General features: G+C 44.2%; 1 protein-coding gene across 3 annotated transcripts in view; it reads right to left on the bottom strand.

The window, feature by feature from the left end:
* Positions 1-577: 577 nt before the first annotated feature.
* Positions 578-26,719, bottom strand: part of SNX10 (sorting nexin 10) — a 68,943-nt gene continuing 42,801 nt past the window's right edge. For all 3 annotated transcript variants that reach the window (XM_056118482.1, XM_056118483.1, XM_056118481.1), the window contains exons 3-7: positions 16,034-16,120; positions 11,074-11,174; positions 9,605-9,703; positions 1,740-1,952; positions 578-1,293 (exon numbers count right to left, since the gene is read on the bottom strand). In XM_056118482.1, coding sequence (XP_055974457.1) covers positions 1,212-1,293; positions 1,740-1,952; positions 9,605-9,703; positions 11,074-11,174; positions 16,034-16,120 — 582 coding nt within the window. In that variant the 3' untranslated portion in view covers positions 578-1,211. The remainder of the gene's footprint in view (positions 1,294-1,739; positions 1,953-9,604; positions 9,704-11,073; positions 11,175-16,033; positions 16,121-26,719) is intronic.

The raw sequence follows: 26,719 nt of genomic DNA, 5'->3' as shown, positions 1-26,719 counted from the left end.
CTTGTTTCAGAGGTACTTTGTATCAGATCACAGGAAGGAACTTCCATTAATTATCTCAAGAAAACTCTGCCTATACTGAAATCTGAAAGTGAAAACTAGTTTATCTAAGACATTTTTCTCTTTGGGCCACTCACAAAACTCTTATTAAAATCATATCAACTTTCTAGCAGATGTAGAAAAAGAAAGGGTTTGTTCAAAATAAATAATTAATTCTGAAGTTATCAAGTAAATGGCCTTTTAAAATCTTTTGGTAAGGTTAAATTTATTAATTTTTATAACATCCTGCTTCTAACTTGGTAACAAGTAATCAATATCGGCAACTTGATCAAGTGATAAGAAAGTGCATATTTAGTCAGAAAATAAATCATTAATCTGTGAATTTAATTATCTGCTGATAATGAAAACAAATTATTTGTTTCCAGAAGCCAAGTGTTTAAGCTTCTTTTGGACAATGAAAATTTATTTCTGGTACTATATGCTACAAATACAAGCAAAATTCCTAGGAGTATTTCTGTTTGTGTTCCCACCCCCGCCACCCCCCACCCCCTCGAAGATGTAAACATCATTTGAACATGCCTGAGTCATAAAGATACGTTTCCATCTGAGCATGAAACAGAATACAAGAAAGGTTAACCCGCTTAAAAGACTTCCAACACCTCAAAGTCCTGTTTTCCCAGTGCAAGGGGAAGTACCCACAAAATACCAGCCTCCTTTTGGGAAGGCAGGCTGGTCTAAGCTGTCAGTCTACGTAGTGGTTGAGACACTACATGATACGTTGGTCATAATACTGCCCCACAGATACAAGAACAGATGGTGCGGCTGGATTTGAAATGCTACCACTGATGTCCCTATCTTTTACAATTCAATACAGTCAGTTCCATTTCCCTCCCCCCACACACACCCCAACATAGCAAGTGTTTTAAATTCACGTAGGATCTTACTTTACCAATAACATTTGTTTACAGGGGAGTATACTGCATTCATGGGCGTTCAGCTTTTTTTTTTTTTACAGAAGCTTAACCAAAAAATGGACAACAACTACAACCAAATAAAAAAATATGACACTAATAAATAATCCAAGGTCTTTACAAATTTGAATACTGCATATTGTCACGGTGAGCTGTAGGTAAGAGTAGCTTTAGCAGCAAGCTTTCTCCTCTATGACTGGACACGATTTGCTATTCCTAAGGGGGTAACATCAGGATTCGTTTTCAGGATTCCTGCGGAGCTGTGCTCCTTGTACATCCATGGGAACTGCTGTCATCACTACTATGTCCAAATCCAGAGGATGAACTGGAAAAGAAAAGAGGGGGAAATCATAAAAAGAGGAAATTGGTTTTCACAACACACTCAAAGCCTGAGTAACAGAGGAGAACTTTAATTATCTCCAGTCACAAAGAGAGACAGGAAATTTGGACTTTTAATTAGCCATTTGGAGTGCAGTTGGATATTTTTTTAGCTAGATAATTTAAACGCGAATAATTCAAGTCTGACTAAATGAAAGTCACATAATCAGAATGCAGATAATTGAATTTCTACTGCATTCATTAATTCAGTGTGGAGGTGTGTGTGAAGACTACTATGATGAGCTGTCACAGCTCAATAAAATCTCAGTCAATTAATTTTTTCATTATCTTAGTATTACATCAACAAAAAAGTGAAGTGTGCATGAATCTCTATACACAAGCATCCTGTGTTGTATAAATATATGTGCATTCAATCACAATGCAAGGAAGTACCTTTCTGAGTCATAATCTACATCATTTTCTTTTTTCCCTTCTTCATCTTCTTCAGGGAAACGTCTGTTCATCAGAGCAAACTTGTGAATAGCTTCTTCTACAGAGTACTTGGTCTGCCCAGACACGCACGCCTCGATGTCCTCTGAGTTTAGATGACTCTGCAAGAAGAGGTGAAGGCTGCTATCTGACAAAAGAAGTGCGTTCTGGAGAACCCTGTGCGAAAGAAACCAGAAGGGAGAAGGGTGAATGGGGGTGGCCCATTAAAGGGCAGGGTGAGAGAGGCATTAGAAATGTACCACCAAAGTAATTTCTCTACTCCAGCATTCTTTGCCGTCAATTATGGGATGCTGTCAATGAAAGCAAATGTGAACTTTCATTCAATTATTTGGAAATTTAGGTGAGTAAAAACATAAAGCTAATAGTTAAGAACATCTGTTAAAAGAATAACTTCAAGGACATTTCTTCCATTTAACCATCTGTTATGACCATGTGGATTAATTATGGAAGTATTTGGCTTCTAGATTCAGAGAATTGTATTCTACTTTCAAAAAAATTTTTTTCTTTTTTTTTTTAATTGCCAACCAGCATGACAGTTCTGTACTCTTTATTGGTTAGGCTGTTGTTGGACATCAAAACTTTCGACTGCTATTAAATTTGTATTGAAAAACCCATTCATTTTCTCAGCATGTTCTACATGTTCAAACTTTACAAGTACGCACATGTGCAAGTTTTACAAAGGCTGGCTTGAGAAATGGCCTTTTTCTGAGTACCTAAGATTGGCTAGAAATTTGTCCCCAATCATCAGCAGCTCCACCGTATACGTTGTTAAAGTGAGCCACCAAATAAAATCACTCCCAGCCAATATTACTATATTGTAAATGAAAAGAGAATAGTTTTGTGAGACATGCCTTCCTCTTTTCAAGTTCAAAGTCTCCAAAGATAGCAAAAACTTCAACAAGGGCTTCGGAACAACAGGGGTTTAAAAGCAACCCTTCGAGGTAAACCTACACATGTGATCAGTGACCGTGTGTTTTTCTGAAATGTATGCCTTAGAATAGAAAACTCCAAGTAGACTCATATTTAAACTGAGACTGGCTTTATCTCTGCAGCAACGATTTTGAGTGATGGTAGTTAAGTCTCTCATCAAAATTCCATAATTATACAACACAAGAAACTCAGACCAGATGTCGGGGACAGAACCAGAACCCTCAAGACCAAGGCAAGTTTAGTCGGATATGGGAGTTTTCATCAAGAGATCTATGAAAACTTTTAAAGTGAGCATATGTTTCTGACTAAAGGAAACTTGCCTTATATCTGCATTTGGACATAACTAAATACGTAAAACTCTTTCAGCCACTCAGATCAACTGCAAGTCCCAGATCATGAGGATGGTTCCTTTTCTTTATTAAGAAAGAAAGAAAGAAAGAAAGAAAGAAAGAAAGAAAGAAAGAAAGAAAGAAAGAAAGAAAAAGAACTGTTTTCTTGAAGTAAGAGTTCTCTCAAAGGGCAAAGTATGAAAACCAAAGTCTGGCCACACTACTTCCTAGGCTTCAAACGACTTGCTCAACTGGCGCTGGAGAAAATATTCCTCACCAGCCTGCGAAAAGGAAAAGCAAAACCTCTGCGCTTTGGAAAAGGCAAGCTCCCAAGTGAAGCAGCTAAAAGCTTCCTCTCACCCTTTGTCCTGTCCCTGGGTTCTCCCAAAGATGACCATATCGCACAATAAAGATTAATTTACCAAGTCCGAGTAGTCAAGTAGTAAATCCCTTTTACTACTACTCAAGATTTATTTTCTCCATTTAGAAATGTTTACCAGTCCTGTTTTAAATACTACGCATCAAGGGAAGATTTATACGGCCGGGCCCGTGCATATCAGCTCACAGGCCTGTGAAGTCTGACCAGCGTTTCCTGTGTCCTCCCTACAGCAGTTTCCTGCCAGCCCGAGGACAAGTAACTGTTCATAGGATTATACTTACTGCTTTGTTTCTGTTGGAAATGTGTTTTATTTTCTTTATAAAATAATGGGTAATCTTTAAAATTGATTTTAGATGGTTCGAGGCATTGCACCACAAAAGTAATGAGCACTAATGCCAATGATATTGGACACAAATTCATTTTAGCTTTATTTCATGTCTAAAGCAATTCTACTGAGCCTTGAACTGCTCACGCACTGTTATTAACTTGCTAGTCACCTAACACATGGGGACAGCACACAAAAGTGATCAGAGTCCAGGTTGATTGGGACCTCAAGGCTACTGTCCTTTCTCTTGAGCTATAATTCAATTTCCAATTTTACTGTACATTAGACTCATTATTTCCCAGTGTTTTTTTTTCTGCTCAATACTGCCACCTGGAGGGTAAAGGATGCCCACACAGGCCCAAAGTTCAAAAAACCAGTGCATTTCCTAGGCACAGTTTGGGTTTTTTAATCCCCTTTAGTTTGGTTAAATTTATGCCACCATACTCCACGAATATTAGTTTTAAATAAGCAAAAAATTTTTTTTATATATTTATGCTTTTTTCTTTAAATCATATATATTTCAAAATGAAAATACCAAAAATTTGAGTGTTTTCCCATCTGGCTCAGTGAGTAGAATCAGTTCCGTTTGAGTAATATTTGGTTTACTATAAATCAGTGAGAATTGTGACTGCCGTCATCATATTAAATCCTATTTTACCTTACTCATATTTGGCTACAGTTTCCACAAACAAATCTAATAGCAGAAAATCAACTTCAAACTGAATATAAAGAGCACTTTGTAAAACAGTCAATAAAATGTCATGTTTATAAGCCTCCATAAAAATTAATGTGTACAATGCTCAAGCCGTTATAAAAAGAACAAAAAATAGCCTCGAGAATTTTAAAGGAAATTTCTGAAAAGATATTTACAACATGAGTCAAAAGTTATTCTATTCCCTGTAACAAATTTAAACAAAGCGAAACCTGTTTTCCCCTGACTCGGACACAGCTGAAAATCTGGTTTTCTTCAAGATGATTTTATTAGGTGTATTATATTGGTTCAATTAAGAAAAATATATAGCTATGCAAAACTATTTAATTCTAACTAAGGATGCCCTAAGTCTACCAAAACCCATATAAGAATGTGGGGGAGGGAGGGAGATAATATAGCAGGTAGGGCATTTGCCTTGCACACAGACAAGGGTTTGATCCCCAACACCCCTATGTGGTCCCCTAAGCCCCACCAGGAGTGATTCTTGAGCTCAGAGCCAAAAATAAGCCCTGCGCACCACATGTGTTGCCCAGCTTACCCACTCCCACATGTACACACACACACACACACACAAACACACACACACACACGGAGTATATGGAAGGTTTGTGCTTTGTTGTAGGAACAAATTTAATTCAGCCTGTTTACCTCTTACCATGAAAAAAAAAATAATAAACTCTACAAATCTTCACAAAAGACATTCATGATCTGTTCTATGGTGCCCTCTATTGAACACAGCCTTACACAAATTGTGAGTGCGCCTGTGAAAGGTTAGCTACAGTATTTCCGTTGCATCTTGTTTAAAAATAAATGATTTAAAGTTTAAAGAAAGACTAACCCGAACTGCATAGACCTAGATAGTAAGGTACACACAGCTGTAGTAAGGAGATGAATTCAGGAAGGAAGGAAAGCTGGTGTCCATTTGTGATATAAAGCCTTAAAAAGTTATTGGATTTGGGGGAAACCAGAGTGATAGTACAGCAGGTAGGGCATTTGGCTTGCACGCAGCCCGCCCGAGGCTGATCCCCAGCATTCCATGTGGTCTCCTGTGCACTGCCAGGAGTAATCTCTAAGCACAGAGCCAGGAGTAACTCCTGAACACTGCTGGGTATGGCCCAAAAAAGAAAAAAAAAAGAGGTTTGGAGGTGCTGCAGAGAGATCTCAATGGGCTGAGCTGCAGGCTTGCATGTGGAAGGCCCAAGTTGGATCCCCCACACCACATGGTCTTCCAAGCACCCCCAGAAGTACAGAGCTGGGAATAGTCCCCAGCACCACCAGGTGTAGCCCCCAAACCAAAAATCAACCATTGGAATAATATCATGCATCACTGAAGACTTGCCAGTTGTCCATAATTTTAGTCTCCAACTTTACTTTCCTGTAACTGTTACCAGAAGTGACTTTCGATTTCCTACTAGCTGGGGAGGAGACAGGGGAAGAACCCAAAGGGAGAAATTGTAACCAAGATTAAGGGGAAAAGAATGCATCTAAAAAATAACACCATTGTACAGGCCAAACATAGCTGTCAAAGTGATCTAACTGGGCCAGGCTTGAAGACCTGGAGCAAAGGTGAGATGAGAGTCCAGGGGCAGTGCCCAGCACTGCATGGTCCCACAAGCATCCCTGGGTGTGCCCCCACTGAAGAAAAAGTCCTTCCAGTGACAAAATCAATAACAAAGTACCCCAACATGTAATTTTCCTGTCTAGAGAACTGAGACAACACCCAACTCCTTATAAAGTAGGAGGTACTGAAACAAAACTTGTGAAAAGCTAACAACAGAGCAGGTCTTCAGTAAGTGGCATCTCTGAGTTTTCTCCAACCTGTTCACACCTGCAGGACGGCCGGCATACTTCTCCATAAACCGGCGATTGGAACCAAGGTGGTGTGAGCCCAGAGCTATAGGACAGCAGCGGGAAGGGCATTTGCCTCACTGGCGGCCGACCTGGGTTCAATCTCCAACACCCCATCTGCTCACCTGAGCCCGCCAGGAGAGATCCCTCAGCACAGAGCCAAAGGGGTGCACCAGTGTTTTTCAGCCTTCCCGCACCTGTAAACCATCACTGGTCTGTGAACTGCTGGCCAAAGACCTCTGAAAGCAATTCTTTCTGGCACCTTGTCAAAGAAAAAAACTTCCCAATTCCTCTACAAATATTGGTTTGGATATTTACTTCGCTAGTAAATATGTATTCTTTCATAGTCAAGCTTGAATTTTTTTTAACCATATTGGTATATATGCACACATGTGCAGAGATGATGTTCTGGTCCAAAGGGGTTGAACACATGATCACATTTTTGGTTAATAACTTCAAACCCTACATAAAAACTGCCCTGCACAGAATGAGTGGCAGAAAGAAGGGAGGGGGATACGGACCTGGCTCATTCATGCAGGGGCGGGCTGGATGGGCTGGCGGCCTTAGATGCCCTCTCTCCTCAGATCTGAACCACAGACGCAGCTCGGCTTGGGAACAAACGCTCACAGGCCAACCAGAAGACAGTGCCAGTATCTCCTCCACAATTTGACTTCCGGACAACCATCCAGACCCAACAAGGAGTCGCAACCCTACACAAGGCTTTGGGGCCGTCTCGTGTTGCCTTATCACCCCCAGAACCAGTGAGGTCCAAAGCAGGCACTTAACGAGGATCTGCTGATGGTCACAGCCCAGTCCCGGGAGGTCTTTCTGGGAGGCTTTTCTAAGTGACGTGACCACCCCATCAGCCAGCGATGCTCAGACTACAGGCCCAGGCCCTGGAGAGCAAAGCAGACTGGGAGAGCTGGGAGAAATGCAGGAGCCAAGGATCAGGGGTGACCTGGAAGCCAGCAACTGCAGCTCCTCCAGCTCCATCTGCCCGACCGTCAGCCAGCACGGCGCCCAGGGACAAGCGTCAGCATCAGCCCACTGCTACGGATTAATTGGCCGGTCAACTGTGGAAGGCGGGGCCATGCTCAAGGCAAAGCAGTGATTCCTGGGCCAAACCGCAGGCCCTGCGTAACTGCCACAGAAACACAGGTGCGTGCTCTCTCCAGCTCGCCAGTGAGACTTTTCTGCAGGAGCCAAGCAGCTTCCTGAAGATCACAAGTCTGGCGGCTGGAGGTGGACAACCTGGAGGTCAGTCCCTCTGAAGAGCCTGGCCTGCGGGGACCTGCTTCTGGGGCAGGCCATCAGCCACTGGGTCTCCTGTGGACAACTGACAAGGCTCTGTCCTCCAGGAAAGGGGCAGGACTCCTGGACAGGGGCTTTGTTCTCTCTGGCCTGGAAGCCATCCCAACACCACTGCTCTGTGTTCTGGCTCCGGCTCCGTTAAGGGGGTTCTATGGCTCTCTTGTCATTTTCTCTCTGGTTTCCTCTTTTTTAAAAGTAGATTTTATTGAATTATGTTTGGGTTTGAGGGTCACATACCCAACAGTGCTCAGGGTTTACTCCTGGCTCTGCACACAGGCATCATTCCTGGCAGAGTGCAGGGAACTCTATGGGGTGCCAGGGATCAAACCCAGGTCAGCCACATGCAAAGCAAGTGCCCTGCCCACTGTACGATTACTCCGGCCCTTAGCTTCCTTTTCTTTCCACACCCACCAACTTGTCATCTCCAGGTTTCCACATGTCTTCAATTACCCCTTCAAAAGAAAGGCGGGGCTTCAATCTCATCGTAGTCATATATTAATTTCACGTGCATATTTAATACCCAAACCTCTGCTGAGTGAGCCTAAGATAAGGCAGTTAGTCTATTATTACTTCAGCTTAGCTTTATGATGGGCTGAAGGGATAGCACAGCAGGTAGGGCGTTCGCCTTACAAGAGGCCAACCCAGGTTTAATTCCTTGGAGAGCCTGCCAAGCTACCAAGAGTATCCCACCTGCACAAGAGAGCTTGGCAAGCTCCCCGTGGCGTATCCGATATGCCAAAAACAGTAACAACAAGTCTCACAATAGAGACGTTACTGGTGCCTGCTCGAGCAAATCGATGAACAACGGGAGGACAGTGCTACGGTGCTAGTTTTAAGATACCATTTAGTGAACTCAGAAACAGATGGTTTCAGATCCCAATTTCACTGGAGAGGGAGAGGGTTCAGGAATCCTGGGTCCTATCTAACTAATACTCATCCAGCCAGGCTTTTCCCTAGTTGTGGAATAAGTTGTCAGAAAAAATGAGTTCAGGGCTGGAGCATAAGCTAGTATGCAGCCAACCTGGGTTCAATCCCCAACATCACATCTAGTCCCGTGAGCACTATCAGGAGTAATTCCTGAGTGCAGACCAAGAAAAAGTCCTGAGCACTGCTGGGTGTGGCCAAGATACAAACAAACACCCCCTTACCCCACCAAAAAAAAAAGGGGGCTCAATATCAATTCAGGTATAAAATAACACACTTCAACAGCACAGTGGAATAATACACACTTTATGTCACAGGCTGCTACCCAGTCTACCTGCTTCTTACCTCATCTAACCCTTTCACCCAACAGGCAGAGAAGGAACTAGTGTGAACCCATTTCATAGATGGGAAAAGATAAGCATAGAAGAGGCCAGAGACATGCCTGGCCTACTGAGTGGGAGAGAAGGGCTGAGCCTAGGCAGCCTGGTTCCAGAGATACGATGCCAGCAGGCTGGTGTCTGCAGAAGTCACTGCAGCATGACATAACGGCCAGTGGAAAAGGGAATCTCAGTGGTGCAAATTCGAGTGATTTTTAACTCAGTCAGTAGCTACCACCCCAGATGGAGCCAGAGTTAATAACCCACTGAGACTATACAAATGCCAGTAAACAGTCCCTTGTAAATGCTCTCTCCCAAGGGCAGAGGCAAACAACACGTGCCGCAGAGCCCGGCTAGACGCAGTCCACTGTACGGGGGATTTCGTCCTCAATGTTGTGAATAAAGAATTGTAACGAGGTGCCTTGGATTTAATAAGGCACATTTGTTTCTGAGGCAATTTCACTTCAGTGACCTACACTCAGCTTTACAGCGTAAGGGATCTTAAACATTCATTATCCGACTCCACTTTTCCTCCTGGCCTTGGGCCCACGAATGTGCCCACAAGATGGCACTGCAATCTAGGAAATGAAACGGGATTGGGCGGCTGCTCCCCCACCGACCCAGGGACAGCTGTGCGGCCCAGCTCCTGCTCCCTGACTTCAGGCTCACTTACTTTCTGAGGAAATCTTCCAGACCCTGCCGGCGCTGGTCTACATGCTGGCGATTATTCATGTTGAAAAACAGGTTTTTCGATGGAAGCTCTGGAAGTTGTCTGATGAGAAAGAAAAAAAGAGAGTTTTTTCCCCTTGAATGATCAATTCAAAGTGGTTATAGAAATCCCTTAGAATGAAAACAAATTATGTGTGATAATAAATATCGTGTTGGGGCTGGAGCGATAGCACAGTGGGTAGGGCGTTTGCCTTGCACATGGCCGACCCGGGTTCGATTCTCAGCATCCCATATGGTCCCCCGAGCACCACCAGGAGTAATTCCTGAGTGCATGAGCCAGGAGTAACCCCTGTGCAATGCCAGGTGTAACCCATAAAGCAAAAATAAATAAATAAATATAAATATCATGCAACTATCAGCTGCATAGATAAGGCCTGGAGCACATGGATTACCTTTCAGGAACCCTCCCACCTTTTTAAATTTTTTATTTTTTGGTTTTAGGGCCACACCTGGTGATCCTCAAGGGGTGCTCCTGGCTGTGCTCAGGAATTACTCCTGGCGGTGCTCAGGGAATCTTATGGGATGTTGGGGATTGAATCCAGGTCAGTTGCAAACAAGGCAAGTGTCCTAGCTGCTGTACTATCTCTCCAGCTCAGAAAACCCATTTTTAAACATTGAGATTGGGGCCAGAGCGATGTATAGTGGAGAGGGTACTTGCCTTGCATGCAGATGACCCGAGTGTGATCTTCAGCATTCAACATGGTTCCCCTCCCCGCCACCATCACCATCAGACTAATTCCTGAGTGCAGAGCCAGGAGTAACCCCTAAGCATCACTGTGTGTGGCCCAAATACAAAGAAACAAACAAACAAAAAAAAACCAGAAAAAATAACATGGTCTCCATAACTACTTCTAAAGCTTGGTGGAATTCACACACAAATTTTGAATTCAGATGCAAGAGACACACAAGTTATGCAACCAAGGCCTCTAACAGGGCCAGAGTAATAGTACAGAAGGTAGGGTATTTATTTGCCTGGCACATGGCCAACCCGGGTACAATCTCTGACATCCCATATGGTGCCCTGAGCACCACCAGGAATAATTCCTGAGTGCAGAGCCACGAGTAATCCCTGAGCATCGCTGGGTGTGATCCAAAAAGCAAAATACAAAAATTAAAAAGGCATCTATTAATCCCTTCCTAGTTTATAATTTGTAATGCAAACCAAACTTTCAAATATTGAATGTAGTACAAAAGAGAGCTCAATGGGCTGAGATCATGTTCTCCAAGTGGGAGGCCCAGGTTCTGTTCCCCAAGTACAGCCAGGAGTGGCCCCTGAGGACCACAAGGCATGGATGCCAAAGCCAAAGATGTAGACACATATGTATCAGTATATTAACAGTCTCCCAAATGCATGCATATGTGATACGCAGCTAATGTAGTGACTGTCTCCTAAAAATATTTCCCGTCACTTACACCAGCAGTGCATTGCTCTGGAGTCTCTGCCTCAGCCACACGAACTCCCTGTACCTTCGTCGGACACAGGATGTCTTCATGGTGAAACACATGCTATTGGTCTGTGCAGAGAAAAAGGAAACATGAACAGTAGGCAACCAAAACTCAAATGAGATTCAAAGAGCCGTAACCCTATCTACATTCCTAGGGGCCTCTCAGGTGCCCTGCCCATCTATTAGTGGGGCTGACATGAATGGGGAGCTGTCCTGGGCCGAGGGTGCCAAGTCACTGCGGGATGGTAAGGCCACACCCAGCAGCACCCGGCATTTAGTCCCAGCTCTGTGTTCAGGGTTGATTCCGGGCAGGGCTCAGAGGACCATATAGGATGGCATGAATCAGTCATGTGCAAGGCAAATGCTCTCCTCTCCTGTACCAGCCCCTCAGTAGGACTGACTAGGATGGATGCTAATGGAAAATGAATCCTGAAGCATTAATGACTAATGGGAACCCAATCCGCTGCACTTCTCTGCCATCCATCTGTCCGGTGTAGCTGGAGAGGTCTTTGGGGATTAGAGAGGCCTTCTCAGGGTCCAGGCCCGGCCCCACTGAGGCAGTGTGCCCCTGACATGTCACCCCAACTTCAGGAATCCCAACATCACTCTTCAGTCAAAGAAGAGATGTTACATGGATCTAGTGGTGGCTCGGTACAGGGAAAGTTGCTGAAAGTCTAGTTTCCTGAAGGGTGAATCAAGGATCCTTTTCCACTGGGGGCCCTAAAGGGCTGAGGAACATTTAACCATGTGACTGGTTAATGTGAGTGTCAGTTACTAGACAGGTTTTCTTCTACTTCTCTAAGGCACAAAGCTGACCACATGCAGTTCCTTAGACCTCATAAATTCCTGACTTTCTGTTTTGCGTAAAACAGGAAGCTTGTCTGGTGGCTTTGTAAGATCTCCCTATCTATTTCACAATTCTATTTCCTAACTCTTATTTTGCCAAATGCAATTTTTTTTTTGCCTCCACAACGGTTTGATTCCACTAGTTAATAATACCCCCTACACACACACACAGATCAATGATTTTCCTTGTAAAAATCTAAGTGAAGGTGCACCTCGATTCTTAAACTCTTGTCGTGAAACGCCTGGCCCCATTCCTGGTATTCCTGGATTCAGCAAACCTGAGCTTCAGAGAGTAATATGCTAGGCCCATTGGGGTTAAGGGACTGAGCACCTTCACATTTGGATGATTCGGCAGCGAAACATGCATTTGGGGTGCAATAGCATTCTTTTTTTTTCTTTTGGGTCACATCTGGTGATGCTCAAGGGTGACTCCCAGCTCTGCACTCAGGAATTACTCCTGGCAGTGTTTGGGGGACCACATGGGATGCTGGGGATTGAACATGGGTCAGCCGCATGCAAGGCAAATACCCTACCCATTGCACTATCACTCCGGCCTGATGACATTCTGTGTGTGGGTTTTAAGACTCTCAGGCCCTGGCTAATGTGACCCCGGGACTTGAGCAGCAGGCGGTTCCACAAAATCAGTGCCCTAATGAGGCCTGGGCAGGGATCTTCAGGGTGCTGTTCCCACAGAGCACCAGGCCACTGCAGGAAGTCCTGATGCCACAGGCACAGGCGGATTTAATTCCACGGCCTCCGAGTCACTGTGGCGTCAGCAGAGAGATGTTCCCCTAGTCCCTCACCCAGGCCAACGTCTGTCTACAAGTTCTTCAAGTTTGGGACAATGTATTGAAAATGGACAACCCACCTCCGTGACCCACTGGCTTAAAATTCCCAGAAAGGGAATATATCCCAGAGAGGCAAAAATGTATAGTCGAAGTGACATCTACACTTGTTTGTTCATTGCAGCACACTTTACAATAGCCAGAATCTGGAAAAAAACCTGAGTGCCCAAGAACAGATGACTGGTTAAAGAAACTTTGGTACATCTACACAATGGAGGACTATGCAGCTGTTAGAAAATATGAAGTCATGAAATTTACATACAAGTGGTACTACATGGAAAGTATCATGCTAAGCGAAATGAGTCAGAAAGAGAGGGATAGACATAAAAAGACTGCATTCATCTGGGGGACATAAAGTAACAAAATAGGAGATTAATACCAAGAATAGCCGAGATCAGTACCAGGAGGATTACTCCATGGCTTAGAGGCCAGCTGGGCATTTCTAGGGGAAAGGGCAGCTCCGATAGAGAAGGGAGCACCGAATAAAGGGTGTTTGGAGGATCCTCCCAGGATGGGAGATGCATGTTGAAAGTAGACTATGGACCGAACTTGATTGCCACTCGATGCCTCTTTTGCAGACCACAACACCCAAAAAGAGAGAACAAAAGGGAATGCCCTGCCACAGAGGCAGGGTGGGATGGGGGGGATGGGGGTGGGCGGGATACTGGGATCCATAGTGGTGGAAAATGGGCACTGGTGGAGGGATGGGTATTTGATCATTGTATAATCAAAACCCAAGCACAAAAATTTGTAAGTCTACATACAACTGTACCTCATGGTGTTTCACTAATAAAAATATAAAAAAAAAAATCCAGGAAAATACTGAGATTTCTGAATCTCCTGGTATCATTTCCCTGAAGAATAATTTAAATGAGTTATAGGCCAGTTTCTCTGGGCACAGATCTGAGGAGCAGGCTGGGAATTCTCAGCTCCATCCCTCCCAATCATACAATGAGCAGATGGAATTCTCTTGACAATCAGATCTGACCTGAGATCTGAACTAACAGCTTCATTTTCTCATAACCTGCTTGAGTGTATATTCAATCCAGTCAAGATTTCTTTCTGTCAACTTTATAGCATTTCCAATAAATGCCACAACATCCCCCAAATAATATTTGTAGAATTGGGGCTGGAGATATAGTGCAGTGGACAGGGTACTTGCTTTTGCATGTGGCTGACCTGGGTTCCATCCCTGACATCCATATAGTCCCCGAGTCTGCCAGAGTAATTCCTGAGTGCAGAGCCAAGAGTAACCCGAGCACCACCGGATATGCCCCCCCCCAAAAAAAAATTAAAATTTTTAAAAATAAATGTTTGTGGAACTCATGGTGTGTGGCTTAACATGAACATGTCTGGGGCTAGAGAGATAATACAGCAAGCAGGGTGCTTGCCCTGCACATGGCTGACACAGGTTCAACTACTAGAACCACATACAGTCCCCTGAGCTCCTCCAAAAGTGATTCCTGAGCACAACCAGGAGTGCCTCCAAAAAAAAATAAATAAAATTTTTTTTTCTTAAAAAAAAAGAACATTTCTGAATTCACATCATGCAATTTACAGAGCAGATTCCATACTTTGCATTAATTTCCTAAAAAATTTTAAAAAAAAGAAATAATTAAATGACATTGCCGGTTATCAAGTGAGTGATAAAGACTCACAAAATGTTTAGAGGAAGTCAAAATGCAACTAAAGATTTTCGTTTCAATTACTTAATTGTATACATTCATGCTATTATCTCCCAGAAAGAATGCATCTCTGTATGACCTTATAACTAATATCAAACCAGGTCAAAATACAAGGCAGGCGGTGGCAATTCAAAACTGCTGTTCTATGATTTTACTTTGCTTAGTCTCTAGGCTGAGAAATACTGAAGAAAAAAAAACATGAAAAAAGGAGAGAGAGAGAGAGAAAAAAAGAAAAATGGGGGGCACGGGGGGGCAGGGCTCGGCCTCCCCAGCAGCAGCACTGAGTGGTCACTGTGACAACACTGAAGGGGAGTCAGTTTTGAAAGAAAAGTTGCATGGCTGGTATTCAGGTTCCAAAGTACCTTTTTAACCATTGACAGTGGAAGATTCAAGAATGGCCGCATTTTCCTTCCCTTGTGTCCTGCAGTCACAGATAAAAGATAAGCCCATTTGGGTCTGGAGCGATAACACAACAGGTAGGGTGTTTGCCTTGCACTCGGCTGACCCGGGTTCAATTCCCAGCATCCCATGTGGTCCCCCAAGCATCGCCAAGAGTAATTCCTGAGTGCATGAGCCAGGAGTATCCCTTGTGCATTGCCAGGTGTGATCCAAAAAGGAAAAAAAAAAAGAGAGAGAGATATGAGCCCATTAAGGCCAGAGAGACAGTGCAGAGATTAAGGCACCTGCCACGTACGCAGCTCATCCTGGCTCCATCCCCAGCACCACAAACGGTCTCCTAAACATGTGGTCCCAAGCCCTCTGCCAACTACAACAGACTAAAATCCAAGACGTTTGGACTAATCAAATGGGAAAAGAGACAGGGTCAAGATCAGGAGCAAATAAACCATCAGCTGTGGATAAATCTGGTCTGCCATTATTCTGTAACAAACTTTACAGAACACTTTACTGAACACATTTCCAACCATTCACTTCTATAGAACTTAGCACAGGAAGGAGCCACTTGCACTCAGGTCGCAGGCTGAGGGCCTGGCACTTCACAGTTAAGGCTGAGTCAGCCTGTTCAGAGCCATCACAGAAGGACACAGCTCTAAGCAGAGGTGGTTATTTCCAACTTAAGTACCACATCTCTAGTTATGTGTTAGTTACTCAGCATCTAGACTGAAGCAGCTTAACTGTAGTATTCATTCCCTACTTTTATGCTACGTATAAACTCAGTCCTTTTCCCCTGCAGAATGCTTCCTCCTCTCAAAACTGAGGTTTCAGAGAGTTACATTCGTATTATCCAGAAATACAATGTAATAAACCATAAATAAAAGCCAGTAATGAGCTTGGACTTTAAAGATGAATTTTTAGATGTCTTCACATCTTTATACAGGAAATCAACAAATACTGAAATACCAGGACTATGTTAAAACAGGAATTCAAAAAAGTACCTTTTTCTACTATCTTACATGCAAAGATGAGTTGTAATCACTCAAATTCAATTTCTGGACTGAAGAAAAATTTTAGAAGCTACAATGTTAAAGTATACCATGAAATGTATGCCAGCTAAAATCACTAGATTCCTAGGGATTGCCAACAGAATACTTACATGGATACATATCTCATAGTCAATGTAAGAGTGCCAAAAGTCCTCCTTCTGAATCCTAGGATCTCGAACCCAGACGCTCACAAACTCCTGTAAGGGCATCATAAACAAAGAAAAAGATTTCAGATCTCCAAGTAGGGCCAAAGAGTTGAGAGAAATGACGAGGCTAAAAACAGAACTGAGATGAACTTTAACCAATGTGGTTAAAATCCTTCAAAAATCAAGAAGTAAGTGAATCAGACCATAGGAAGCCCAGGAAACACTTGTGCCACAAGGGAATTTTTAAATCATGCAAGAACTCTAGCTGGTTGCAATTTTGGGTAGTTTTACGGGTTGAAAACAATGAGCATATCCTCTAAAAGTTATTTTCAGCCCTGAGAAGCCAGTTCGTATCTTTCTTAGATGTTAAAAGTGATCATTCCTTCCTTTCTTCATCTGTCTACATTAAGATTTTCAGTCCTGAGCGAGAAGTCCCTTCCAAGAAACAAATGAGAGAGAATAGCAAAGGTCATGTGAGCAGCTACCAATGAGAGGTGAAAAATTCCTTTGTGAATGTGACTCTGCTTCACTAGACTCTGCATCATAAGCAGTAAGAATAAAAATACAAACCCATTATATGCGATTCTTTATTTTATTTTATTTTATTTTATTTTGGCTTTTGAGCCATATACAGTGTGCTTGGGGGTTGTTCTTGGCAGCACCCAGGAGACCACGAGGTATCAAGTAGCAAACCTGGGTCTCCTGCATGCAAAGCTTCACTGAGCTATCTCTTCATGCCTTACTTTTCTATTTTTTAAATATACTTTGCAGGGCCAGGGAGATGCGTCAGAACTACCAACTGAGCATGTGCCTTGCATATGTAAAATCCTGTGTTCAATCACTGGCACCGCAAAGATATAATATATATATATATGTATATGTATATATATATATATATATATATATATATATATATATATAAAAGGTAAAGGCCCTCCCGTTGTTCGTCAATTTGCTCGAGCGGGCCCAGTAACGTCTCCATTGGAGACTTTGTTGTTACTGTGTTTGGCATATCGAATACCTCACGGGGAGCTTGCCAGGCTCTGCCGTGCGGGCGAGATACTCTCAGTAGCTTGCCAGGCTCTCCGAGAGGGGCGGAGGAATCGAACTCGGGTCGGCCATGTTGGCTGCGTGCAAGGCAAACGCCCTACCGCTGTGCTATCGCTATATCCATATTATTTCATTTTCAAAGATTTGGGGGTGAGCTGCACCTTGATATGTTCAGGTCTTACTCCTACCCAGAGACGGAAACTAAAGAAATATTTCATGTCAGTTTCCTGTGAGAGAGAGAGAGAGAGAGAGATTCCTTTCTTTTCCAGAATTTACTTTTCGTACCCCACATTTCTTAGAAGGATGAAATGAATGATTGTTATGGCCAGACAATATTATAGAAGACCAGAGTTCAGAGTTGACCTCATTCAGCCCTGTAAACCAGCCCTATCCTAACCCACACATGCAGGGCTGCATTCTGGCCCTTTTACAATTATCCAGACGTATTAGGACATTTTGATATGTCTTAATAGGATGGAAATATTAATATTATATATTAAAGTTTTCTCTTTAACTCAAAAACTTGATTTAGCCTTTAATTTTAAAAAATAGAAAGTAGAGGCGGTACAGGAGATACGATGCTTGTCTTGCACACAGTCGACCCAAACTCAGTCCCTGGAACCCCATATTGTCCCCCCGACCCCAAGCCCCACCAGGTGAAGAGCTAGGAATAAGCCCCAAGCAATGCCAAGTGTAGCCCAATAAATAAATAAATAACCCCATATCAGATTGGGGGATAGGAGGGAACCTGGGGTCACTGGTGGAGGGATGGGGTCATGGTGTTGGGATTCAAGTCGTATGCCTGTGAACTCTGTTGTAAATAACTCTGTAAGTCACAATGTCTACAACAAGATTTTTAAATGATAAAAATAATAAAAATGATTTATGATCAAACACTATAAAATCCATAGTTATTTTGGTGTCACATTCCTCCAGATCAACCTGTTAATAATGAAAGGTAGATAAAAAGTGCATTCTCCTTCTTTGCTTGCTATTACTGCCCAATAATTAGCATATGTCTTTGGCAGTGGGGAGGGGGCACATATGGCAGTGCTCTGGGGCAACTCCAAAAGTTTTAAAGTTTTTGATCAGAAATCATTTTTATTTATTATTTTTATCATTTAAAAATCTTTTTGTAGACACTGTGACTTACAAAGTTACTTATAAAGTGATGCAGGGGGAGGGGGCTGGAGTGACAGCACAGCGGGTAGGGGATTTGCCTTGCATGCAGCTGGCCCGGGTTTGATTCCCAGCATCCCATATGGTCCCCTGAGCACCGCAGGAGTAATTCCTGAGTGCAGAGCCAGGAGTAACTCCTGTGCATCGCCAGGTATGACCCAAAGATTAAAAAAAAAAAAGTGATGCAGGGGGAACTATGCAGTGCTGGGCATTGAACCCGGGCATCCTGCACTCAAAGCAGGCACGTAGCCCTCATGTAATTCTCTCTCTGACCCATCAAAATTCTTGAGCAACATGTTCCTTTTTTGCGGAAAGAACACTGACTGCACAGTCACAGGACCAGGAGAAATTCTGGCTCATCTACTTCCTAAATCCTGAACTTGACTTGTCCTTCCACTAGCTAAGCTGGTTGAACAAAAGATCACATTGGGGACACTGAATGTACTCAGAGTCTATTTCCACATTCGGAAAATGGGAATAATGCCTCTCCAATCAAGCTCATCTCGAAAAGCAAAAGCAAAGAGCCCATCTTACAGAGAACAGACTGGCACCTATCAGAAGGCAGGGGTGTGGGTGCGGGTGCAAGGGGATGGAGAAAGGGCTGGAAAGGCAGAGTCACAATTGAGGAGGCCTGGAATGGGGCTCAGCGGGTGTGATCATGGCAAGCCACTAGGAGAGTGGACACCACAACCCAGAGTGTGACCCTCAACATCACAACAAGAGCAACAGAAAAAGGGAAGGAAGGGAAGAAAGTTCGCTTTAGATCGAAATAAATGGCAGGTGCAAAGCAGACAGCATGGAGACCCCGATCCACAGCACCACACTGCACGGTTGGGTGCTCCAAGCAGACAAACCCGACCCTGCACTGGTGTGTGGTGGCAAATGCCACCTAGACTGATGTGGTGCTCATTTCACAACAGGTACCAATGTCCTTGTGCTGTGCACCTGGAATCTGTGTCAGTTACACTTCACCTTTAAAAAAGGAAACTATGGGCATGCTTGCAAGCAGCTGACCCAGGTTCTAATGACCTGGTACCCCACAGGGTCCCCCGAGCCCTGCCATAAGTGATCCTTCGTGCAGAGCCTGGAGGAAGCCCTGAGCATTGCCGGGTGCAACCCCCAAGCCAAAAAAAAAATTTTTTTTAAGGAAAATGCTTATAAGCCCCAAACCTAGAGGCCTTCTCACAGGCACTGGCAATAAGTACTTTTTAAAATCTATACCAATGGTGTCTCCTTTAGTGAAACACTGATGAGTATTTCACTAAAAGGCACACTGAACTGCAAAGTGCATCATATTTGCTCGAATCAGGTGCTTCCTGGTCTTTGTGAAAGGAAGGGGCGCAAGGCAAGTATGGGGAGAAATCTATTTTCCTTATCTAACTCGGCCGGAATTCTTTGAGTGTGCCATTACTATTGCGCCTTCAGTGTAGTCTTTACTCAGGAAGATTAAACTGAATGCAAATTCTGGAAAAAGAAAGTTCTTCTAAGAACATAACAGTGTATTGGGGGCTGGGGCCTGACACCACGAGTTGAACCCAGGGTCTCACACATACAAGCCACGGGGTCTACAGCTGACCCACATCCTGCCTCCCTACATTTTAAGTGCCACCAGAGTTAACTACTGTGCTAGGACTTGAAATAATTTTTTTCAACCTTAAGACTTGAAATATTTTTTTCGGTAACCTTAAGTCTTTCGATATGCCAGACACAGTAACAACAAAGTCTCCAATGGAGATGTTACTGGGCCCGCTCGAGCAAATCGATGATCAACGGGAGGGCCTTTACTTTACTTTACTTTTAAGTCTTTCAACCTTTTTAAGACTTGAAATTTTTTTCAAATATTTTGTTTTGAAAAACAAACCCCAAAAAAAGTGTTTTGGTTTTGTTTTGGGGTCAATCAGAAGAGTTAAGGGACTACTCCTGACTCAGTGCTCATGGGACCATGCAGGACCAGAGCTGAACCCAGACCTCATACATGCAATGCATGCAGTCCACGTCTATGCAACTCTTTTTCAGATGTCAAGCAGGCAAAGTCTTTATCAGAGTTGCTGTGCTGAACACTACTGTCTTTTTCTGTGGGTGGCAAACTACCTTCTCTCTCTCTCTCTCTCTCTCTCTCTCTCTCTCTCTCTCTCTCTCCTCTCTTTTGATCATTGGGCCACACACCTGGTGGCGCTCAGAGATTACTCCTGACTCTACACTCAGGAATCACTCCTGGCAGTGCTCCGGGGGCATATGGGATGCCAGGGCTCAAACCCAGGTTGGCCACGTGCAAGGCAAGCATCCTACTGGCTGTACCATTGACCCCGCCCTCCTTCTTGTTCTCTTAAGCATTGTGGTAGCCCAGGTGTACTGTTGTATGTGCCCTGTGCAATACCAGGGTCGCCTCCCCAAAACATGGCTGCGAGCACCCAGTTGAGGATTCCCTCTCCAGCCCAGCCAGTTCTCTAGGGACCCAGTCTCTTGCCTAGACAGCTCCTAGCTGGAGCCTACAATCCACACATCCAGTCCGCTTTACCCTGCTCCCCATCTCATCTCTAACAACAAACACAGACACTCAGTGGCCCCAGACTTCTCCCTTGACTTCTTTCCCTAATCCTCCCCATTCACCTTTCTTTGAAATGCCCAGAACTCGATTCCCTCTGCTCCAAGGACCACTTGGCCAAACTAAATGCAAGCACTGCTAATTGATCTCTGGGCCCGTATCCAAGTCAGCCCCACGCTCAGACAGAAATGGCGCGTGCGCGCACGCGCACACACACACACACACACACACACACACACACACAGATGTCATTTCCTCTGCTGAAAATCGGTTAACACCTGCCCCGTGACCTTCAAAATCAAGTTCAAACTTCTAAGTATGCACAATCAAGCCTTTCATGAGGCCTCTCTCCTTATCTTCAAAGGTGAGGCCGAGGTCCGCTGACACACGCCATTCCCACAGCCTGCCTTAGAACACGCTGTTCTTTCTGCCTGGGCTGCTGCTTCGACCCCAGACCACCTCCATTTTTTCTGCTGCCCGCTTCCTTCTTCTTCTTTATCTTAAGTTAATTACAGTTGTTTCAAAATGCAACCCAGTCTCTGGAAATCCTTCTGGAACATTTCCAGAAATTCTCACAGTTACACCTTCCCTCCGAGACAGGCTCACCCTGGTAGAGTGCTTGGGGAGAGACCTCACCAGCCAGGACCCTGTAATGTGGTGATTACCTGGGCAAAACCCCCTTAATGTCACTTAGGGTGTCCTGTAGGACTGCAGTGCCTGGCACATCCAGAGCATTCTGTTAAAACCACTTAACGAATAAATGGCTACAGGAATGAATGACTTGCCTTCAGAGAGGGAGGAAAAGAAACATTTGCATTCAAACTCCAGTTGAAATTAAAAAAGGGCTCATCCACTTGGGTTCTTGGACTCCATGAATTAATGATAAGTCATTTAGCAGCTGGTCTAAAGTTTATCTTCATTTAACAAACTCCTTCCTCCAAGGGGATGCCAATTAACAGCAGAAGGCTACAGGGTGATGTTTGCAATCTATGAGAACAAACTCTTCCTGGGTCCCCTCAAGAACTCCAGAAGCACTTTTTACACAGAAATGATTGAAAAATCAGTCCGAAGGCTTCAATAACTTGGGTCTCTGAAGATTTGCACCAGACAACAATTCGTTTGCCTTGTCGGAATTAAAATATGGACCGGAAAGTAATAAAAGTGGGGGTTTTTCCTAAATGTTCTCAAACTCAGGGGGGCCCTCTCTCCCCCGTCTTGTAATTAGTGGGAATTAGGGAAGTTTTGCCACACTTCCAGCTCAGAAGAGCACACACAGGAAACCAAGGGTCACTTAGAAACCCTTAATTAGAGGCATCCCTCACAGAGCCTCCTGCCGTCCTTCAAAGCAATGCTGACAGCTTGTCAGCGCCGAGAGCTGCATACCTAGAATCATACGGATTTCCCATGAAAATTGCTTCTGCAGCAGCAGTTAGTCAATTTAATAACCTTATTAAACATTTTAATGACTTCTTGGGCCTAATGACTATATCTAGTTTGAAGGAAGAAGCCAGGCAGAGTAGAATTAAAAATTTAAACCTACTGATCCCTACTGTTCGCCATGTGAAGACGGGCTTCAGAAGAGAGACTGCTGGACGCTCTGGAAAGCTCATTTTTTACATTTTGGTTCGGGGGCCACACCTGTCGATGCTCAGAAGTTATTCCTGGCTCTGCACTCAAGAATCACTCCTGGCGGTGCTCAGGGGACCATATGGGATGCCCAGGGAGCAAAGCTGGGTTGGGTGCGTGCTACAGTTCCTGAAAAGCTCATTCCTGTGTTCTCTTAACAATGATCACTCGTTAGCTTCAACGTACCTTCATCCCAGGGGGTGAGAATATTTTATCTATCCATCCACTTTGTTTTTTCTTTTCTTTTCCTTTTTTTTTTTTTTTTTGGTTTTGACCTGATCATAAATGAACAACAGCATCAGCTGCATTGACAGGAGGCACTGAGAGGAACTGTCTACACGGAGTTTCTTCTACTCTTGACAACAATCCAAAGAGGTTGACAATAATACCAGCCCATTTTCCAGAGAAGAGAAATAAGGTTTTGGAGTTTGAACTGACAGGCCCAAAGCCAAATGGTCAGTAAGGCTGGACTAGATTTCAAATTCAAATCCCGTGCTTTTGGAAGTGTTAAAATATAACTCTCAGGCGATTCCCAATTCCATTCTTATTGCTTTGCTCTGGAGGAGAAAAGCTGTCTGCTCTGCTATCTGCTAAAACAGCAGTTCAAACAACATGCTATTCAGAAACTTTTCCTGCTGGCCTTTCAAAGACTCTGCCTTCCACCTCTCTTCTTTAATACTAAGTATATATTACTACAAAGTACTCCTAAAATGTTTGAGAGTTGATCCATCCAATATTTACCAAGATTAAAAAAGAAAAGAATATACATTCTGTATGCTGAAAAGATGTTGAAAGAAATCAAAGTTTGGGTCTATGTAAACACAGGCATATACTGTGTTCACAGATTGCAAAACTCAACCTTGTCAAGAGAGAAATTATCCCCATATTGATCAACTGGGCTAATGCAATTCCTACAAAAATTCCTAGTAGGTTGTATGCAGAACCTAAAAAAGATCTCAAAACTCAACATGTAGGGGGCTGGAGTGATAGCACAGCGGGTAGAGCGTTTGCCTTGCACACAGCCAACCCGGGTTCAATTCCCAGCATCCCATATGGTCCCCCAAGCACTGCAAGGAGTAATTCCTGAGTGCACGAGCCAGGAGTAACCCCTGTACATCACCGGGTGTGACCCAAAAAGCAAAAAAAAATCAACATATAGGATGGGAGAGGCAGGAAATGGACCAAGTGCATGCTTCACATGCAGAAGCCCTGGGCTCGTCCCTGGCACACGACCACCACCACCACTAGGTGTGGTCCCCAAAGGAAAAAAACAATTCAATGTTTTTGTTTTGTTTTTGAGTAACCCCATGGAAATGCTCAAGAGTTCCTCCTGACTCTGCACTCAGGAGTTACTCCCAGTGGTGTTCAGGGGACCATATGGAATGCTGATCGAACCTGGACCAATCACATGCAAGGCAAGAGCCCTACCTGTTGTACTATCTTTCCAGCACCCCAAGTCTGCTTCATTTTTTCCCCTCAATATCTCAAGACATCTTTCCCCCTATTCCAAAGTAGTGTTTTACAGGTCTACATATTTAAACTGGAGACTCCTTCCTTCCTTCCTTCCTTCCTTCCTTCCTTCCTCCCTTCCTTCCTTCTTTCCTTCCTTCACCCAATTAAAACATACTGAACTCTGATTCTGTGAGGCACCAGTTAACGATGACATGATTCAACAGTGTCCCATCCACCAAGGTTCTTTTGGGGATTCCCACAGAACAGTCCCAAAATAAATTTAGCCACAATTGCGTTCTGTATTACAATTAACAAGCTTTTTTGTTAACTACAATTAACAAACCTGGAAGGTAGAGGAATGTTTCATTAATCCTTTCCTTGTTTCCTAATAATATCTAAAAAAAATAATGCAGGGGCTGGAGCAATAGTTTAGTGGGGAGGGCATTTGCCTTGCATGCGTCTGACCCAGGTTCGATCCCTGGTATCCCATACGGTTCCCTGAGCACCAACAGGAGTAATTCCTGAGTGCAGAGCCAGGAGTAACCCCTGGGCATTGCCACGTGTGAGCCAAAAATCCAAAGAAAGAAAGAACCCAGAAGACATGTTCTAGGGGCCAGAGAGATAGGACAGTCCCCAAATAAGACAAACTAAAAGGGAATCTTAGTGTTGCACAAGCACTGAGTGTATTAGAGCCTGGTCACTGCACAAGCAACTCCTGGCAAGGTGTGAGCAGACGCCATGGCCCAGGGCGTGCCCGCCGCCCCCCCCCCCCCCCCCCAGCAGGTCTGCGAGCACCACAGCCACACAGTGACAGACCTGGGGAGTATGTGCGTGAGCTGTAAGCACCACATACAGCGAGTTTATCCTCACATAAGTGGGGCTCCCACCCAGCATGTGCCAGAAGCTCCCCCCACACACATACACACCCACCAACCACAGGTACGCAGACCTCAGGGAGCACTGGCAAGTGAGCCTCACATGCCTTGCATGTGTGAAGCTCGAAGTTCAATCTCTTACACCACAAAATAAAAATAAAACATGTATGTATAAAATACATGTATTAAAATATGTCTATTTTATACATTTATATTTTATTTATATATAAATATGTATATAATATATAGTTAAATATAATATATATATATATATCTGGGAGCTAGAGAGAGTTCAATGAGCTGAGCCCATGTGGGTGCCCTGGGTTTGACCCCAGGCACTGCATGGTTGCCTGAGCAGCCCAGAAGCAACCCCTGCGGAGCCAGGAGTAGTCCCCAAGCACCGTTGGGTGTGGGTCAAAAGTAAGTGAAGAGAAAATCTAAATGAAATGGGTCAGGAAGGCAGTTCTAGAGGTGGGCCACATAGCAAGCAGGCCCTGAATTTGATTCCACAACCATCAGCCCCTGCCCCAGGCCTGGTTTCTGGGTCCTGGACCCCTGAGCAGTGGAAGGGTTCAACACCGAGGGAGAAATCCGGGTCCAACTTCCCTTTCAAGTTCTCAGCATCAAGACACAGAGAAGGCTTCATTAGCGCTACTCATTGGCTTTACCCCGTCCACTTGCATTCAGTTCCCCAGTCCACAGAGCGGGCTTTTCCTAGAGTGGGCAGCAAACAGCAGCAGCCACCTAGCACATCCCTCTCCAGCTTCCTCAGGTCTCTTCTCCTGCCATGGAGCAGGTGCTTGAACTTCCACAGGCTGTGACCTAGAGCACACCCACCCCACCGGCGTGTCCCTGACACACAGCAGATGCACAGACACTCACAAAGTGGCGCCAGCTATAAATGCCAGGATAAAGTTGCACATTTGAAGAGGAATAAACTTTTTCTCAATGAATAAAATCTCTACAGACTCAGCCATTGTGGTCCAGGAAAGGCAAGGAGACACACACACGCACACACACACACACACACACACACACACACACACACACCCCACACACATATACTCATCACACACACACACCACACACACATATACACACACCCATCACACACACACACATCACACACACACACACACATACACACCAGACACACACATACCATTCATACATACACACACACCAAAGTTATACACATACCACACACATATACATACCACATACACCACACACCCCATACACACACCATACACACTACACACACATACCCCATACACCCACCACACACACCTATACACACACCACACGCACATACACACATACACATATATACACCACACATATAGACACACATACACACACCCCACACATACACACATACACACACACAAACACATATCATACACATGTCCCCCACACACTAGGGTCATTTTGCCCTTCAAGTTCCATCACATGGACAGGACTGTCACCTGTAGGCCGCTGAGCAATGACTGGACAAGGAGCAAATCCAGTACCTTTGGAGAGGGGCTGGAATGAGGGTTCCAGAGCTCAGGCTGGGGACAGGAAGAAGCTGCTGATTCCCACATCCCAGATGATGGGTTCAACCTGGCTGCAGGCAAGACTCCCCGCTCAAAACCTGCTCCTCTGGCCATTACAATATAAAAAGAGCCCGACTGCCAGCCTGGACAAAGGCCCCCTCTGAAATGAGCTTCCAGTTACAGTCACCTGCCTTTTCATTAGGATTCTGGGTTCTGTCTCATTAACCAGAAGCGTTGACTCAGTGGGGGCCATCTAATTATTCTTATTAAAATATGTAACCATAATATTTTAATTGTAAATTAAAGCTGTACGCCTGACTGAATCTGAATTCATTCTCATTTTACAATGGCCCAATGCCAAGGCCTTTTTTTATGGGAAGATCCA

Source organism: Sorex fumeus, unplaced genomic scaffold (assembly GCF_029834395.1).
Source record: "Sorex fumeus unplaced genomic scaffold, SorFum_2.1 ptg000037l, whole genome shotgun sequence".
NCBI lineage: Eukaryota > Metazoa > Chordata > Mammalia > Eulipotyphla > Soricidae > Sorex > Sorex fumeus.
Note: the sequence above shows the minus strand (reverse complement) of the source record. Positions and strands in the feature narration are given on the sequence as shown.